Source organism: Eucalyptus grandis, chromosome 4 (genome assembly GCF_016545825.1).
Source record: "Eucalyptus grandis isolate ANBG69807.140 chromosome 4, ASM1654582v1, whole genome shotgun sequence".
Classification (NCBI taxonomy): Eukaryota; Viridiplantae; Streptophyta; class Magnoliopsida; order Myrtales; family Myrtaceae; genus Eucalyptus; species Eucalyptus grandis.
Window position 1 is genome coordinate 20890128 of NC_052615.1, and position 20148 is coordinate 20910275.

The window sequence follows — 20148 nt, forward strand, 5'->3', positions numbered from 1 at the left end:
AGAAACACAAAAATCCAAGGTAGGCCATTGAGCATCAAAGCACCCAACTCAATCTACATTTGCATAAGTAGTCAATGAAGTGGGATGACACCGGTCAATGAGCAATAAGTGAGAGCATGTGCTAGTTAAACACTGGTATATGCATTTGATGGCCTAGAGATGAGGTAATATGGGTTAATGTACGAATTGATTGACCAAGTTGAGAGCAAAAACAATATTGGGTCTAGTCATGGACACATATTGTAGTGCTCCAACTATCAGTTGATAAAATGTTGGAAATGCGAGAAGCTCACCCCCCTTAGCGAACAACAGAGTCATCATGGCCAAGGGAGTAGACACAAGCTTAGCCTTAACAAGTTCAAACTTGTGCAAAAGGCCATCAACATTCTTTGCTTGAGATAAAAACATATCATAGTGATGATTTTCAATGATAAGCAACTAGTGAAGTGGTCCAAAAAAATTTTCATAGTAAATTCCTATGGGAATCGAGCAATCAAAGATGGTAATAAATGAGGAATATAACTAATGACTAGGATATTACCAACATATAGTAGAAGATACAAGTTTCCTTAAAAAGAAGCATAGACAAATAACGAAGGATAAACTTACTCGGAAAGATATATGTTTATTAAACATATTACACAACATCATAACATGCATAACATGTTTCTTAACTCCAAAATAATTTCTCAAAAGTCCTTAATGTAAATGATGACACATTTGATTGTCGAGGAAAATCCTATCGTAAAAGAGGAATCACATTTTCTAAAAATGAGTTGTTACTAACTCTAGGATTGAGTCAATATTCAATGGATAGGGATGGGGGATCATGTGCTGGGGATTCTTTAACAACCTTGCAACCTCCTTGACGACCTCTTTTATAAGTACTCCTTTGTGCCTATCAATTGCCAAATAAAATTTGAAGTGAGCTCTAATAGGATCCAATTAAGGTTTTGATGGGATGAGGAAAGTAAGTACCCATTGGCAATATCCATCCTTTGAAGGATCCCTCCTCATTGAGAGCTAGCTTCCACTGCTCGTAAGTACATTCATCGACCATCTTCTCATGTTTAAGCATCTTTTCTCCAAAAACACCCGATAGGTCTCGCACATGTGAGGTCCTCACTTTATAGTAGATGGGTAATATCTTTTGTCTCTTTGTTCTCTTGCATTCAATCATTTGAGCAAGCTCATTGAGGCACCAACGAGAGGAGGCATAATCTTCAGAGAAAATAGGAATGGAATATTGTAGTGATCAATGGCATTGCAAATCTCATTGTCAACATCTTTACCTATGAGAGATGGATCATCATTGTTAAAAACTCAAGATAAAACAAAAATTTATGGGACATCATTTTTTCTTTTGGCCGTCAACTAACATCTATTTATTCTTTTATTTATATAAAACAAAAATTTCCATTCATGACGGCTTGCATACAGTCTACTTTTTTTTTTTTTTTTGATCAGAAAAGAAGATAATATTACCGACGGGAGGAAACGTTTGGCAACATATCAAAAGACAACAAATCACGTAAAAACAAAGGAGGATTGAAAACCCAATCCGCGGGTAGCGAGCCCCGCCTTGATGGGCCTTCGCAGCTCGGTCCGCCACCATGTTTAGATCCCTCTCCCGCAATGGACGAGCCGCAGATTAGGGCAACATGCTTTAGCAGCTGTACACATTCGGCGATCAAGGCTCGATTTCCCATGGAGGCAGTGCGTTGTGGCAGATCGTCTCGACCAGGACGAAGCAATCGGTTTCCAAGATCATCCAAGCTGAAGTTTTCCCCTTGTCCTGCACAAAGGGTAGCGCGTGGTTAAGCGCTGTCGCCTCCGCATGCAGGGCTGAGGATGCCACGACCGATCGAGCAAATCCGTCAATTAAAAGGCCTGATGAGGTACGGCAGACACATGCGATCGATGCTTCGCTACTCTGAGGTTGGTAAGCGGCATTGATGTTTAGTTTCAGTTCATCGTGGTCTGGCGGACGCCAAGATGAGTGCTGATCTGTTTGCTGTGTGTTCTTCGTCTGTTTCTGTCGAGATGGGATCCGATTTGCCATGGCATGAGCTAAGGCTGTCTGCACTATACGGGCTGGTTGGGGTTGCTGTTGACGAAAGATGAAGTTGTTACGAGCCTTCCAAATGTACCAGAGGATGGATGCAATTGCTTCCAAGTCGTGAGTCAACTGATGTTAGAAAAGTTGATCAGCCATGCTTCTATCCGATTAATTGCTTTGATATGCTGCTGTATGTTGATTTATGGATGTGCCCATATATGTAGTGTCCAAGGGCAGAAGAGAAACAAGTGTTCTGGTGATTCAATAGCCTGATTTGTACATAAGCTGCATATGGGATCTTATATAATATGACGGTGATAAAGATTTTCTCGAGTGGGTAAGGCATTGTTACATACTGACCATAGGAAAGACCGGAGTTTTGGTGAGGAATTCATGTTCCAAACTGCATGCCACAATCTGCGAGGTATCCGAAAGGAGGATGACGCTTGATTTAAGTTGTGATTCAGTTGCTGTTTTCGTAGTAGATTATAACAGCTCTTTACAAAGAAAAGATCCATTTTGCTTGCCTCGCCAAATGAGTCTGCCCTTTGTATCTTTGTGGCCGAAGTGGAATAGACATTATCTCGCTGCGTATGACAATCAAAAGTCCGTCTTAAAAGGGAAATATTCCACTCATTGCTATTTGGGATCATAAAACCTGCAAGCTTCTCTGGTTCTCCTCGGGGGGCTGGTCCCCCTATAATTCCTGATGCCAACCATCTATCCTGGCGAGGGTTAATAAGAGTTTCATCCCCCACAGACCATTGCATGTGTTCCTCTATCGAATCCCGTCCTAGTAGTATGCTTTGCCAAACCCATGAGGGACGAGTACCTTTAGGGGCATTTCTAAAATCTTGAAGAGGAAAATATAGTGCTTTCAAAACTTTACTAGATAGTGATGAAGGCTGTTGTGATATTCGCCAAGCTTGTTTTCCTAGTAAGGCTTTATTGAAAGCAATAAGGTCTCTAAAACCCAAACCCCCTTCATCCTTTCTATTTTTAAGTGCATCCCACTTTAGCCAATGAATACCGGAACTATTAGTACTAGATTTCCACCAGAATCTGGAAATTTGCTGCTCAATTCTTCTACAAAAGGACACTGGTAACTTAAAAACAGACATAGCAAAACTGGGAATAGCCTGCACAACAGATTTAATTAAAACTTCCTTGCCCCCTTTTGATATCGCTTCTCTTTCCAACCTTGAAGTTTAGATTGCACCCGACCCAATATCCATGAAAACATTTCCTTTTAGAATGTCCCCAATCAAGGTATTCCAAGATACTTACCGTTTGTCTATCGGTGGGGCGCGAAGTTCTCGGGCTAAGTTTTGTTGTAAAACAATAGGGCACAGCTTAGTAACAAAGAGACCCGATTTGTTTCGGTTCACCAATTGTCCTGTGGCTAGGTAGTATTCATTGAGCACATGGGCTACATTCTCGCACTCTATGGTTTTTCCAGCTAAGAAAAATATAGCGTCATCGGCGAAAAACAAATGTGAGAGAACAGGGCACCATCTGTTTAATTTAATACCTGTGATATTCCCCATTTCCACTGCTTGAGTAATAAGCAAAGATAAAACATTGGCCATCAAGATAAAGAGATAAGGTGAGAGAGGATCACCTTGTCTCGGACTTTGATATTTGGTGAAAATAGGGTAGGGCTTCACCATTGAACTTCACACTTAAAGATACAGTTAAAATACATTGCATGATCCAATGAACCCATCTATCATGAAATCCAATTTGGAGAAGATAGTCTCTAAGAAAATCCCATTCGACCCTGTCGTAAGCCTTTTGCATGTCTAATTTGAGCACTGCCTGAAATTGTTTAGTTCTTTTATGAGTCCTCATATGATGAAGAATCTCTTGAACCACTATGATGTTATCTTGAATTTGATGCCCACTGACAAAAACGCTCTGTTCTAGTGCTATTAGGTGTGGTAGCAAAGGCTTAAGTCTATTTGCAAGGACTTTAGAGATAATTTTGTAAATAAAGTTGTATAGGCGATTGGTCGGAACCGATCTAGCCTTTATGGGTTGGATGTCTTTGGTATCGGAGATATAAGTCCTATTGTAATCAGGTATCATCACCCGTCTGAAAAAAGTTTTTCACAGCCATATAAATATCATCTTGTACTATATCCCAATGAGAGTGGTAAAAAGCCCATTTAAACCATCCGGACCCGGTGCTTTAGCTCGCCTAATTGAAAACCGCTATGCGTACCTCATCTCGAGTAACCTCAGCTATAAGCTTCTCATTCATCTCCGCCGAGACAAGTGGATTGCATTTTGCGATGGTAGGACTATAGTTACGGTGCCTGCCGTTGTGTATAATTGTTGGAAAAAGGATGCTGTCATCTCTTTAAGCTGTTGCTGGTCTCTAATCCATCGAAGTTGATCATCTTGTAACATGCATATTCTGTTTCGCTGTCTTCGTTGAATAGTTGAGGCATGAAAAAGTTTGTGTTTCTATCTCCCCACTTAAGCCCGTTAACCCTTGAGCGCATAGCCCGGGTTGTTCCTCCCCGCTGCCATAATGATTGAATTTGCTGTTTGGGTTGGCTATTGAGGTCTGGTCATGCTGTCCATACGGCTGGTTTATTAAAACTTGAAGCTGATATTTCAAATGACTTATATGTTCTCTAGCATTAGCAAATTTTGATCGACTCCACAATGAGAGGGCGAAGGATGTTGCTTTGAGCTTTTGAAGTAAAGACGCTGGACCAGGCTGTGGAGAAGCCCAAGATTGAGCTACTACATCTCGGCACTCCTTGTCCTGAAGCCAATAGGATTCAAAGTAAAAAGTGCATCTTTTTTTAACACCAACAGCTTCAGTGAACAATAAAAGGGGACTATGGTCAGAAGCAATGGCTGGTAATGCTAATACTTCAGCAAATGGGTAGGTGATTCTCCAATCCTCGGTACACAACATTCTATCCAACCTTTGTTTAACAATATTTTCATCATGTCTATTATTTGTCCACGTGTAGGCGCAGCCTTTGTTGCCCAAATCCATTAAAGAACAGTCATTGAGGAAATCTCGAAATGACTGCATACGGTAAGGATCTGCAAGACGCTTCCCCATTTTCTCCCATGGATACAATATATCATTAAAGTCTCCAACACACAACCAAGGGAGAGTATTCTTAGAACTAATTAGACGTAAATCGTCCCAAAATTGTTGCCTAATATTAGTGACTGCAGGCGCATGGATACAGGTAAGGTGCATTACAACTGCCGCCTCCAAGTCAGTACAGATCACGTCAAAAAGGTTTGAAGACTGATGAACCAAGTCCATAGAGACCTTGCTATTCCAAAAGAGGGCCAGACCACCCGCCAAACCAGTAGGATGTTCTATTAGGCAATCAGAAAATTTCAGAAGTTGCTGCAGGTAACAGATCTATCGTTCTTGGTTCTTGGCCTCCATAATAAACAAAATGTCAGGCTTTTCCTGGGTCATTAAGACCCTAAGCGCTTGAACTGTCAGGGGATTGCCTGAACCCTGACAGTTCCAGCTAATTAGCTTCATTGTTCAAAAGGTGGCTGTTTCGGGCCAGCCACCATAGCCCATCTGAGGGGTTCATGTGTCTCGAGGACAGGAGTTTCTTGAAGAGAGGATTCATCGAGGCCATCTGGAATCTAGGAAGGTAAGTCATGTGAGATGTATCGTTTAGGTTTTTTGATTGGGCCCGATCTTGCACTCAAGAGGGAACTCTTTGATTTCTTAGACTTGTGAGAAGTAGTAGCCAGTTCAGTGGTGTGACTCTTTCGTTGATATTGTACTAGTATTTCTTTGTCACGCTCCCTTCTTGAAGCATCTTCGGCCAGGGGTTGCCACCGAAGGGGTACTACAGCTGTAAGGAGCTGATTGCACTCAGTTACCTCAACTATCTGTTTGTCCTTCTTATTAGAGACTTGGTCCAAAGAAAGTGATGATTCCTGTTCCTGTTGAACAACAGTCTGAGCAAGAGGAAACTGTGCAGGGGGCTGAGGGGTCTCCGGAATAGTCTCAGTGGCGTCATCCAGCATGTGAGCAGGCGCATAAAAGGTACGCCAAAAGGGACTATGAGTGTTAACTTCCGCCCGTAGCCACGATCCATAATACATACTGTCAAGGTTTTTCAGTGCATTGTCATCCAAAGGAAAGTCTGGGCAGTACGTTGCATAATGTCCTAATTTGCCGCAGGAATAGCAAAAATGGGATAATTTTTCATATCGAAAATCTAACCAAAAGGTCTTCCTGGCCAATTTAATCAAGATCCCTGTCTTCAGAGGCTATTGGATATCCATTTCAACACGAGCCCTTACTGCTTTAAAGTTAAAACCATCTATTTGATCAATTTTAACATCTATAACCCGTCCAATATGCCTAACTGCTCTACGTATGATGGACTCGGTGCAAAGTGCTCAAGAGGTAGGCCGAAGACTCCGAACCCGAACGCACGGGAGGAAAAATCATAACAGTGCAACGGTGTGTTCGGGAGCCAAGGTTTCAGGATAACGAGATGGTTTGCACATAACCACGTGCCATTATCAAGTATACGCTGTTTAACCTCCTCTGTTTTGAATCGCACCACATATATACCATCTTCTGCTTGCGAAATTGATACGTGAGCTGGACGCCATGCCCTCTGCATAGAATTTTGAAATGCCTGGAAATGGACAGTGGAATTAGTGAGGACTTTACCTACTAAGCTGAGACGACATTCTTCTAATTTTTCTGTAGGAGCTGCCTCATCCCAAACTTCAATCGGTTGTTCAGACCAAAGGCGACCCATCCGGCTACACAGAGCAGCAAGTCGAGTCCTCGTTTTCACCAAGGGCATCCATTGCACAAATTACAGGTCAATTCCACTAATTAAGGGTGTGGGAAGTGGAATGCACGAAGCCGCAGACTAGCAAGGCAAAGAGAGTCCGAGTGGACCATCGGTGGACGAAGAAAGGCCCTTTCAAGCGTTCTGCTACTGTGGAGTTCAAGATATAGGACATGCAAGACCCGATTTAGATGGAAGAAGGATGAGGATGACCTAGAGAGTGAAGATTTATCAGTGGGTAAGAAGCCATAGCTAGAAGAAGAGACGAAGCGCAGAAATTGAGCGGAAGAAACAGCGGAAAGGAAAATATGAGTGAGGTTTTCAGTCGAAAGAAAAAGAGCTACCAAAAGGTAGAGAGAGCTCTCACCAGAGGGAGAGAATTAATGAGTTGTGGTTTCTTTGCATACAGTCTACTTTTAAAGAGTCAAATTATCAATGTTCAAAACCTGTATCCCACTACTTCTGCCAACTCATGAGTAAATTATTTGAACATTGAAACACTTTGTGTTTTAAAAGAGGGAAGAATTAGCGGGCACCAAGTGCAGCACCGAATTTGTTAATAAATAGCGCTTCGCGTATTTTCACGAGCAAACAATTGTGTCGTGGCCCATTATAGGCAAGAGTGGTCCATAAACCATGTAAATATATATAATCGATATTCCCGCATAGGCACATACGAAAATATAAAGATTAGTACATAACTTTGATTTAAAGAGTGATACAATAATCTATGACTGAGGGTTTTGAATATGACTCAGTTTCTTTTTCTTTCTTATCGGCTCTTTGTAAAAAGAATCAGTCCGTGTAATCATATGCGATGCATACTAAAAAGCCAGCCACGTTACTTTATAAGAATCGTTTTGGGAAGTAGTTATTTTTTCCGCAACCACATGCCAATGAATAGAAGTAATAGAAAGAAATAATCAGAAGACATCTAGTGGTCGGTCGAAAGCTATCGTGAGTAAAATCTAGGAAGGGGAATCTTTCGCCCGTTCTCCACTGGTACTCGTTTGTACTCTTCCCGCACGACTTCCGTGTAGGAATCTTCAACCCGGGTATTATTTACATTTGCCAGCTAATTATTATTAACTCATCTTACATCGTAATTATATGAACCATTGAGACAATTAGGATTGCACCGGGTGCGACCCACCCGAGTTGTGCACGGATCGTCAACATCCAAGAAACCAGTGAACCTCGTGAGCGACAAAACAATGATGGTTAAAGTTCACCAAGAATGCCACAATTATCACAGATCGCCCATGCGCACCCCTGTGTTGTGCCGCCGTAAGAGAGGTTTTATTGTATGATTTGAAAAATTGCTTTTCTTCACAGATTCTTTGTGCTTATGAAGTTCATGAAGTTTTTCCCTTGTGAAGATTGTCAATCATCTGTACATAAATCTAACCGAGCTTTGATAATTTGTGCGTAATTCAGACAGAGCTATACCGCTTGGAAAGTTGACTTGAAGGCGACGGAGATTCAAGGGTCAGTCTTTAGTATGAATATGGAAGATTTTCTATTTTAAAAACGGCGAATCGATGCATGTAACTTGAATTCAACAGAATCTTGATATTCAGAAGGGTGAATAACTGGATAGGTGAAAAATGACATTGGAGGATTGTTATTAAGTTGAATCTAACAGAGCATCGATACCTCAGATGTCGAAATTGCAAAATCCCTTTGTGCATATCGAACCAAAGTTCAACATTTGGGAGACGAGAAAATAGACAGGTAAAGTTGTGGATGTCATATATGATTGTAATCCGATAGATTTTCAATGTTTAGCTTTCGATGTCTAAAAGGGTGAATGGGAAGAGGATTTATGTGACTTGGATGCAGCAAAGATTCTGAATTTCTACTGGTCAAGATCACCAGCAGGATTCTGAATTCATAGATTGACATAAGAAGTACCTCGTGGTTTGTTCATTCTTATTAAAAAAAAAGGTACCATCTATTTCCCTCCATAATTCTAAAGACTAGCAAAAAACATTCAAATAGATTACACAATATCATAACATGTGAAACATGTTTCTTAACTCCAAAACAATTTCTCACCAGTCAGAAAATTAATGCAAATGATGACACAGTTGACCATCGAGGCAAATCCTCTTGTAAAACAAGAATCACAAATTCTAAAAATGAGTTGTTACTAACTCTAGCGCTAGGTCAATTTAGCATATAGGGATGGGGGATCATGTACTTGGGATTCTTTAACAACCTCGAAACCTCCTTGACGACCTCTTTTACAAGTACTCCTTCATGTCTGCCAATTGCCAAATAAAATTTGAAGTAAGCGATAGTAAAAAAAAGTTTCACTAAGGTTTTAATGGGATGAGGAAAGCAAGTACCCATTGGCGATTCTCTCCGATACCCATCCTTTGAAGGATCCAACCTCCTTGAGAGCTAGCTTCCACCGCTCATAAGTACATTCATCGACCATCTTCTCATGTTTGAGGATCTTTTCTCCAAAAACACCTGATAGGTCTCGCACATGCGAGGTCCTCACTTTATAGAAAATGGGTAATATCTTTTGTCTCTTTCTTCTCTTGCATTCAACCATTTGAGCAAGTTCATCGAGGCACCAACGAGAGGAGGGATAATCTTTAGAGAGAATTGGAATGGATATCTTACAATGGTCGATGGCATTGCAAATCTCGTGATCAACATCTTTGCCTATGAGAGATGGATCAGCATCGTTAAACACTCTGACTCCTGCAGCTACAAGGCTGATGTAGAGGTAAGCTGCAAGGCTGTGTCGAGTATCAGGGCCGCGAAAAGCTAAGAACACTTGGTATTGGCTTTCTCTTCTTTTCTTTTCTGAAAAGTGAAGATGCACTGCTATCCAGCAAGACAAACCAAAAGTGATCATGATAAAATATTGGCAAGACGAATTATACAAAAATCCCAAAAAGACCGAGGTAACTTTTGAAAGCCACGAAATCGGTCTAGGTCATAAACCGCACGAACCTTACATGCCTTCTCTACGTGGGAATTGAAGAATGTCCAAAGCTCTCACATGATGAGCACAAAGAATACTTCGGAAAGGTAGGTGATTGGCTCAAATGGAATTATGACATACCTGATTTTACGAACATAGGGAGTCGTTCGATCCACATCGTCTTCAAGTCACTCGAGACCTTTGCGACCACCATTTTCACCAGCTCTGCTTCATGCCTGCGCACATACATGTGTAGAACCGAGTTAGGCGTCCAGTTTGATTCCTTCCTTCACCTAAATCTGCAATTTCATATTGGTCATTCTCATACAAGTGCACAGGCTGTCAGGATTCATATATACATGTATACATACCCATTAGCAATGGTCTGTGATATCCATCCTTTAATCTTCGCTACAGAAGTCAACGCATTCCACCATTTTGCCATTTCTTCAGGGCTGATATGAATCTCAGGTTTACGTAGAGCCTTTTCAAAGTTAACGCGTTGGCGACGGACATCGCCAACATCCACCTTATAGAATACAGGGAAGACTGATTTGCCATGCTTTTTGTGGCAATCCATAATCTCGGTGAGCTCACGGAGGCACCGTTTACTCTGTGCATACTGTTTGGAGATGATTGGGATTGCGATCCTACAACTCTTGATGGCCCAGAACTTCTCTGGGCCTATCTGCTCACCAACTGGGATCGAGTCATTATCCCTGAACACATGGAACCCAGCAGCTACTAGGCTGTTATAGAGGAAATCGGTGAAGCAGGTGCGAGTGTCTGGGCCTTTGAAGCTCAAGAACACGTCGTAGTTCCGAGGGACCGCACTTCTTTTCTCCTGCAGCAATCTGTATGTGTACACAGAGAGAGGGGCTAGTGGTAGAACAATTGCTAGGGCAGTGATTTTCTTCATTGTTGGTAATTTACCTTCTCTTTTTGAATCTAAGTCTGTGTTCTTTCAATGCCCTCTCTTATCCAAGACTTGATGCTTTCAAGATTCTGAGTCATTGTGTATATTATTGTTGGAAATTGTGATTCATTTTCAACTAAATCTGAAAATTACTTGTATAGCCATGAAGAAATGAAGACTCAAGATCATGGAACAAGCTAAGAAAATTCCTTGTTAGAAAATGTCTATAAGAAAAGATGATGAGTACAAGTTCAATTTGAAGACTCTCACTTGAAGAAGTATCAAAGAAAATTCAAGAACAAGCTAGAGAAGTCTCCGTGGATGGAAAACGCGATTTCTTCGTTGGCAATGTTAAATTAATACGTGAGTCCGTACGCAGATCTGATCCACACGCAGAGCATTTTATCGGTCAAAGTCTCGAGTGGATAAACATTAAACGGGGAAAATGCATGGCTCCTGCATCGTCCCTTGTTGAGTGAGTCCACCTCCGCGTGGGTCCAGCTAGCATAAAAAAGAAGAGAGCAAAAGTCACAAAGAAAAGTAAGTGCCTCGTGCAAGTGTGTGCGCCCGAAGTGAAGAGGAGAGAGAGTGCACGGAGAGCTTACCGAGAACAGTGGAGAAGAAAACCAAAGAGAGCGGAGATTTCACGGTTCTATTTGAAGGCCAAATATTGATGGAATATTATTAATGAGATGAAAGGCTATAAGTTGAGTTGTCATAAATTGATATAATTAAAATGTTCAGAATTAAAATTTACATCTATACAATAAATTTATGACATTTTGGACAAGTATTCCACCTCCTTATCTTGACACATGATTAAATGGCATTATTCATGCATATGATGCCATTTCAAGATAATATTATTTGCAAATGGCATTGTTCATTCATTCTTAAATCGAGGACAATTTCGAGCATAGGGAAAAAGAAAGAAAAAAGAGAAATGAGAAGAACTCAATGCACAACTTCCATTAGAAGAAATGTCGTGTGATACAAAATTTCGATTTTTTTTTTTTTTTAAATCAGTCTAGTCCTGAGTCTTTTAGAAAGATAAAGGACTGCTATCTGATATCGGACTATCTTTTAATGAAGATGGTGCACTTTTTTCACTGTTGCCTTTTTCTCTTTGAAGTATGATTAGTCAATGTCTTAAACTATTTTTCATGTATCAAATTAAGTCCATGTTTTTAATAAAACACGAAAGAGGCATTTAGTTAGGACGAAAGGGGGAGAATATTATAATTTAAGGTCAGTTCGTTCGACCAGGCCACCATCAGCGGATTGTTCGATCACGACTGACCGAGACTAACTCAATTTGCATTCCCACATGACTGTTTTCTCCTTTGTTTTTCAGGACAGCGAGATTTTTATTGCCGTATTTTTTTCTTATTTTGGTTGCTTGCTGATCAGTACATGGTATTGATATAAGCTTTCAGCTTTTGACTATTGAAAGCAGCACCCTAGCAAATAAGCGATCACCAAAGCTAGGGTCTCCGCATGTTCTTCTCGTTCCCACTGCGTTCCAACACCTTTGAAGTTTTTCTCCGTTAGTTTGACACATTTGCGCTCAAGAGCCTCGCGAAACAGCCAAGTTGTAGAATGAAGTATTAAATTATGTCTCAAATATGAGCCGTGCATGAAATTTGACCGGCTTGGAGGATTTAATTTGTTATAAAAAAAAAAAAAAAAAGAAAGTCTGGTCTTTTTATCCTGCGCAAATCTGGATTCTTGGGGCTGTGGAAGTTGTTTTTCTATTCTCTTAGGATTTTTTTGAGTGGAACGACTTCTTGGACCTTTCTTGATATTGCTGCACATGAATTTCTTTTTGAGTGGAACGACTTCTTCGCTCGCATATGTTCTCTACATATATTTTTATTTTGTGAAGCCAAGGAGTAATCAGAGGAAACAAGATAAAAGCGTGAGTTTTGCTTTAAAAAGGCCGCAGCAAGGGAAGAAAAAGAAGTCGTGGGAACGTGAACGGCCTGAACGGCCTTCTCGGTTCGGCCATACCTAAAGCTTCCGTTTTGAGTTTACTTATTTGTAATTTTCGCATTTAAACTTAATTTAGGTATGAAAATCACTTAAATTTATCAGTGATTGTAATTTTAATTATTTGATTATAGTGAATTAATTATTGTTGGCTCTTCCCGTAAAGCCCGTAAAGTAAATATCAATACTAGGACTTAATCACAAAAATCTCAGTTGCCTCTTATTATTCATTGTTTATTTCTCAAGTGATTTCACATTGATTTGATTGCTAGATCCGATATATATATATATATATATATATATATATATAATATAGTGTTAATATATAATATTAACACTATAAAAAAAATATTACAATAAAAAAAATATATTACAACATGAAGCTAGACAGTTCCTCGCACCAAGCTAGATGTAGCACAAGGCCAGAGCGAAATCACATGTTCATCGCGCGCTTGGATCCGATGGTGATGAGCAGGTGAGCAAACGAGAAGATTGATGATAATGGCGGGGTGTTGTCAATGATCCGAGTCTCGTTCGATCAAGGAAATAAATAATAATAATAATAATAATAATAATAATAATAATGATGATAATAATGATAATAATAATGATAATGATAATGATAATAATAATGATAATGATGATGATGATGATGATAATAATAGAATTTCTTATGATTTGCAATGGGAAATGAATGTGTTCTTGACTTGTGAGCAGATTTGGACTCTCAGTCAATTCGGATTTACGCGGTAAGTCATTGATAGATTCTGGAAAGTATGCGGATGCACCACGGCTTGAAAAAATGGTGCAGATTGGACCGAAAAATGAGATTTGTAAACTTCCTCGGAGGGATCATATTCGGAAAACTTAAGAGTGAAATTCAGAGCAGATACACCTAAGGAAGTGCAGCACAGGGCATAGGTCCTCACCCGAAAATAATCCTGAAACATTTATTTGGAAATCCGTCAAGATTTCAATATACTATCTGAATTTTGAAAAGTAATAAAAAAAATTCTGAATTCATGTGTCCAATGTAATGAAAATTTTGGGTGTTTTGGATTTTCTTTTTAAAGTGTATTTGTCGTAAGATTTAAATTAAGTGAAAAGATTGAAATTAAGAGTCTATCCGGACATCTGATGAACCTCACTCGAGCTGATCGAGCTTTGAAATTCAATGTCTTGTCCACACCGTCCAATTTTATCTTCGTGTCCGTTGCTTCGGAATTGTACATCCAATTAGATTTCGTGTCCCAATGAAGATTTGAGAGGAGTTTGCGATATCCGTGGGCCTAAAAGTTGGTCTAGGAGGATATCATTTAATCTATCCGGACATATGATGAACCTCACTCGAGTTGATTGAGCTTTGAAATTCAATGTCTTGTCCACACCGTCCAATTTTATCTTCGTGTCCGTTGCTTCGGAATTGTACATCCGATTAGATTTCGTGTCCCAATGAAGATTTGAGAGGAGTTTGCGATATCCATGGGCCTAAAAATTGGTCTAGGAGGATATCATTTAATCAATGAATGATCACCTTTAAAACCCACATAAAAGTTAGGGAAAAGTATCAAAAAAAGTCTTAAACCTATTGAATTTGTGTCGATTTAGTTCTGAATGGTGTCAATTCAATCATAAATCTTTTGAGTTGATGCCAATTCAATCCTAAATTTTTTAGTGATACCAATTGAATCCTAAAATTTTTAAATTAATGCCAATTTGTCTTAACTGTTTTGACTTTGTTGCCAATTTAGCTATTTCGGCTAATTTTGGCCAAATATTATTGACGTGGATGCCAGCTCGCTCATGTGTTACCATCGGCAGTGATGTAAATAATTTTTAATAATATTTAAATAACTTTTTAATTTTTTATTATTTTTCTGATTTTTTCGTTTTCTTTTTCTTTTTCTTTCTTTTTCCCATCCTTCCTCCTCCTCCTTCATTTTACCAGCAACTAGCCACCACCCACAGGGGAGGCCGGGTGCCCCCTAGTGCCTAGCGCCTAGCGCTAGGGAAAACGAATAAAAGAAAAAAAGAGAATGAAAGAAAAGAAAAAAACTTTGAATTTTTTTTTTCACATCATTTCATTTAACTACATTTTTTTTATTCTCTTGTTGAATTGCAGTGTTTATGTTTTTTTGTGGCAAAAGATCTCTTCAAGTGCCATAAGTTGGCACAAAGGAATTCTTAAGTATCAAAAGTTACGAAAGTGACACTTAAGTGCCACATTAAAAGAAATGGATCACTTAAGTGCCACTCTGGCCAAAATTTGGCCAAAATGCTAACACGTGCAATTTCCAACCAAACAAGTGCAAAACGACTCCATTTTGTACACTAACGTGACTAAATAATGCAAAAACAATGTCGTTTTGGTGCTGACGTGGTAATAAATTAATGTAAAAATTAATTAAATTTAATTTAGAACTAAATTTACTTTAAAATTTCTAAAAATATAAATACAAATATTTAAAAAAATTACTTTAAAAAAAAAAAAAGGAGGGGAGCAGGCTGAGCCTCGCCTGCCACCGCTCCCCACCTTTTCTTTTTTTTTTTTTTTTGTTAAAATTTGTTAAAATTTGTTAAAATTATTTTTATCACGTCAACACCAAAACGATGCCGTTTTTGCACTCCTTCGCTAGAAAATCGCCACGTCAGCATTTTGGCTAGATTTTGGCTGGAGTGGCACTTAAGTGATCAATTTTGCTCCGATTTTGGTACTTAAGTGTCACTTTCGTAACTTTTGGCACTTAAGTGTCCCTTTGTGCCAACTTATGACACTCCAGGGGTCTGCACGTCGTTTTTGTTGGGGAACAAAAGAAAAAGATTTTAAGTATTCTTGACTTTTCGTGTCCTTGATGTCTAGCCGCTCACCTTGACATCGACATTGGCCTGGAGACTGCAGGTGTGTGTGCAGGAATGATCATCCTTCTCTCATAGGTAATGATCTTACCTGCAACTTCTATCAGGTTATAGTGTTGGAACTTTATCTCATTTTCGTAGGAAAATTTTGCTTTCTATTATTGGTATCCGGAGGATCGGGGCGAGAAAAAAGGGATGGAAGATACTGCTGATATTTTTATAAGCTCGAAGTCTTATAAGGGCTGAATAATATCCCATTCTTTGCAGAAGTATATCCTCCAACATAAGGATGAGGAAGACGAACCCACCTATGAGCTAGGCAGAAGCTTTGAGAGATGTTTGGACCCGCAAAGGTTGGGATTCCAATACGTGGCTGATGGATATAGACTTTCATCATTCCCAATTTTATTTGGCGAATGAAGGGATACTGGTCCAAATGGTTATAAAGTGGTTTTGAAGCAGCTACACAATCTTATAACGAATGGTTGAGACCACCTCACCTCCCACGGGGCTATAGCACGATGAATGATCATGATTAAAATGAGACAATTGAGTCATTGTGATTTCATTGAAAAAAGATTCCTTTCTTTGTTCGCAATTCAAGTTACAAATCTAGTTTGAGTCAAGTGACGAGATAAAAATGAAGTGCAATTAAATTTTTCCTACATGTGAAAGGAATCGTCCTAATTTTATCCTACATATAAAAAATTGTGTTTATGAATAACGAAAATTAGGTAGTTCAATAAAGATTAAGCACATGCTTTCTAGTGAGTCTAGAGTTAATAAGATTTAAAATAAGAAAAATATGTTAACTTTTCTTCATGAATGTTCTTTAGCTCTATTTCCCAAAACTATCATATCAAATTAAATTTTCTCCAATACAACCTTATCTTGAAAGATTTGAATAATAAGCTTTTCGTAGATGCAATAATTGTGTGATAAGTAATGATCTTACTTGCAACTTCTATCACGCCATTCAGGAGTGTCGGATCTTTATTCCTATTTTGATGACAAATTTTGCTTGGTGTCTCGAGGAGCTCATGGTTGAGATGTGGAACACAAAGGGCCAGAACATGCTATAATATTTTATAAGGCCAAAACAAAGCCTTATAAGTATAGAATTTATGCCATTCATTTTAAGAGCACTTGCTCCAACATAAGGATGAAGAAGACCATGAGGAATAGGTAGAAGCTTTGTGGGACGTTGGGCCTGCAAAGATTGGGAATCCAATATGTGGCTAATGGGCACGTACTTTCATCATTCCCATCAAAACCTTAATTTGATCCAGTAAACTTCTCGTACTACAATTTTATTTGGCAATTCGTAAGAAAGAAGAGGTGTTGATTCAAATGGTTATCCAAGAGGTTTTGAGGCAGCTACAAGATGCCTTTGACTCTTGGGTTTTCCTCTCGTAAATAGCTGTCAATATTTGTTAGAGATCAAAATAAGACAGTTTTTTTTTTTTTTTGTCGAAAGGAGATGATATTCATTACAAGCCCATAACATAGGCACCACAAGCAGGTACATCTAGACATAATATGGAAAGTAGAGGCATAGGAGGATAATTAACCCAATTACATGGAATGGAATTTGCTCGATGTGCACGTGCTACCCAGTCCGCTGCCATGTTAGTTTGCTTGGGCTCATAGATGATAGTTATGTCTTCCATTTGGGCTAGTAGAAGTTTGCAATCCAGAATGAACGGTTGGGCCTGCCAAGGGGGGTCTTCTCGGCCCAGAACACTCTCAACTAATAATAGGCAATCGGTTGATACGCAAATGGGCAAATCAAGGGAGTTAAAGTCATGAGAGGCTTCAGTTTGTGCAACTAGGGTTCTTCGCTTCTCCTTTATCCATCTCAGAGCCAAACGCAGTGCTAGGGTTTCCGCAATTAGGGCTGATGGGGCGAAGATCGATTCAGCAAAACCAGTAGTGAGGCCTCCTGCAGCAGTTCGACAGATCCCTGCCACCGATCCTGCATGATCCGAACTACTCCAAGCTGCATCAATATTAAGCTTCAATGAGGGAGGGTCGGGAGGTAACCAAGATTTACAGCTGGTTGTGTCTGCCGCATCCTGCTTTGACAATTTCTTCCCTTGTTTTCCCATTTTAGGTGTAGATCTGCTAGAATCTGGGCATTTTCTTTATTGCGGGAGGGGATTGGCTTGGTTCCCTTGAAGACTGCAGTGTTGCGGGTCACTCAGATGTGCCATAGAAGAGCTGCGAAGAGGGCTTTTGATTCGGCATCAGTTCCGGTGGTAATATTCTCGAAAAGCCATTTATCTATTCTGGTTATGTGGTCTGGGTTGGTGTCGGCTTGGTTTTGAGGGTCTGACCATATGGCTTTTGTCCAGGAACAAAGGATGAAGAGGTGCTCCATGGTTTCGGGGGCTTGGCCGCATATCTGGCACAATGGGTCAGGTAACATTTTCATGTGGTGAAGGTTTTCTTTGGTTGGGAGTGAGTTGTTGCATATCTACCATATTAGGATTCAATTTTTGGAGGTGAAGGAAGTGTCCATATTGTAGGCCAGAGTGATTTGGGTGTTTGGTATGATGTGGATGGTGGCTTGTTGCTGGGGTGCATGACTGAGCTTTGTATACGGTTGTAACCGCTCTTGACTGTGTAGCTACCAGACTTATTGGCTGTCCATACAAGTTTATCTTGTCGAGGATGTAGACAAAGGGGTTGGGCTAGTATCTCGTTTGCAATTTCTTCCTGAAACAGGGCTGTAACTTTGTTTTCATTCCACATCTTACTTTCACTGTCGATGAGATCAGCCACAAAACGTGGTTCATCTTTGTTTGCTCGACCAATAAGTCTTCCAGTAGGTAGCCATAGGTCTTCTCGGACTCTAATCTGTTTTCCATCCCCAATCTCCCACATGGTAGTTGGTTCAATGATTGCTCTCCCCTGTAAAATACTTTTCCAGCTCCATGATGGTCGATTTCCATTTCTTGCTGCCCAAAAATCACTTTTAGGAAAATAAATGCTTTTCAGTACTTTGCACCAAAGAGCATCTGGTTGATTTATAATCCTTCATGCCAGTTTTCCCAACATGGCTAAGTTAAAATTTTGCAAATCTTTAAAACCCAAACCACCATTATCCTTCCTGACTTTCAACTCTTCCCATTTTTTCCAATGGATTCCTCTTTTATCAGCATGCTGTTTCCACCAGAATGAAGCTGTTTTTTTCTCTATAGTTCTACATATGGAAATCGGAATTTTGAATATGGACATCACATACTGAGGAATGGCCTAGATAACTGTTTTTATAAGGATCTCCTTCCCAGCTTTTGAAATTAATTTCTCTTTCCACCCTTCCGATTTCCGTTCAACTCTAGTCAACAGCCAAGCAAACATTTGCTTTTTTGTTTTCCCCCAATAAGCTAGAATACCAAGATACTTCCCTAAATGTTCTGTAATAGCCACTCTCAACTCTGAGGCTAGGTTCTGTCGAAGTTGAGGAGGGCAGCTCTTCCCCACAAAGAGGCCAGACTTGTTGAGATTAATCGCTTGGCTTGTGACATGGCAATACTGGTTCAGAACATTAGAAACATTTTGGGCTTCTCTGATTGTGCCGTCTAGAAAGAAAATGGCATCGTCTGCGAATAAGAGATGAGATAGAGTGGGACAGGTAGGATTTAAACGAATGCCCTTTATAGTTCCATCTAGAATAGCTGTGTGCATTAGGGAAGAGAGGAGGTTAGTCATGATGATGAAGAGATAGGGTGAGAGGGGATCACCCTGTCTAATACCTCTCGTAGGTTTAAACTCAGCTGATGGCTCGCCATTAATTAGGATATTGAAAGATACGGAAGAGATGCATATTTTAATCCATTGAACCCATCGCGCATGAAAGCGCAACTTTAGCATGTAATCACAAAGAAAATCCCATTCCACCCTATCATATGCTTTTTGCATATCTAATTTAAGAATCACTTGATGTTTGCAAGTCCTCTTCCTCACCCTTAATTGATGGATCACTTCTTGAACAATGCAGATATTGTCTTGGATCAGCCGGTTGCTCATAAAAGCTGTTTGTTCTTCTGCAATGAACATTGACAGCCATGGTTTAAGTTACAAAGGCTAATAGGTCTGAATTGGGTTATGTGTTCTGGATTTGATACTTTTGGGACAAGGGTGATATGGGTTTCTGTTTATATCTGGTTCCAATGTACCTAGTGTTGACACCTAAATTTTGGCGATCCATTTAGTCATTTATTGCATAAAAAATTAGGGGTTAATTTTATCCCTGAAAAAAATATTAATTGCATAGCTACATTTAGTTTGCATATTTTGCATTTATTTACTAGGCCGGTGGCGGATGGGTCGAATTGGTGTTTTTGAATTTTAAATTAATAGGCCGGGCTAGGCCCATGAAAGGATAAAATTAACCAAAGCCCGTCGTTATTTTTAATTGATTATCTTGCGAAAAAATTAAGATTTGATGCGATATTATGGTTTTTGAAAATTTAAAAAAAAATCGCATTGTAATCTTATTTTTTATCAATAGATGATGAAATCGGGGGAGAATATTTTGAGATAAGGATTCGGGTGATCGGGAGGTTAT

At 39.6% G+C, this 20148-nt stretch overlaps 1 protein-coding gene across 1 annotated transcript; it reads right to left on the reverse strand.

Annotated features, from left to right (window-relative positions):
* Positions 1-8832: 8832 nt before the first annotated feature.
* Positions 8833-10771, reverse strand: LOC104430442. The gene is made up of 4 exons (XM_010043195.3): positions 10186-10771; positions 9956-10050; positions 9225-9711; positions 8833-9139 (listed from the first exon to the last, which is right to left on the reverse strand). Exons 1-4 carry the CDS (start codon positions 10731-10733, stop codon positions 9043-9045), a joined length of 1227 nt encoding a protein of 408 aa, XP_010041497.2. The 5' UTR covers positions 10734-10771; the 3' UTR covers positions 8833-9042.
* Between the last annotated feature and the right edge of the window lie 9377 nt (positions 10772-20148).

Bases quoted from the DNA above. Each gene is read 5' to 3' on its own strand.
- LOC104430442 (XM_010043195.3), bottom strand. From the start codon at position 10,733: ATGAAGAAAATCACTGCCCTAGCAATTGTTCTACCACTAGCCCCTCTC. The intron at 10,051-10,185 runs GTATGTATACAT...GTATGTGCGCAG, and splicing joins TCACAGACCATTGCTAATGG to GCATGAAGCAGAGCTGGTGA. The intron at 9,140-9,224 runs GTACTTGCTTTC...GGCAATTGGCAG, and splicing joins TCGGAGAGAATCGCCAATGG to ACATGAAGGAGTACTTGTAA.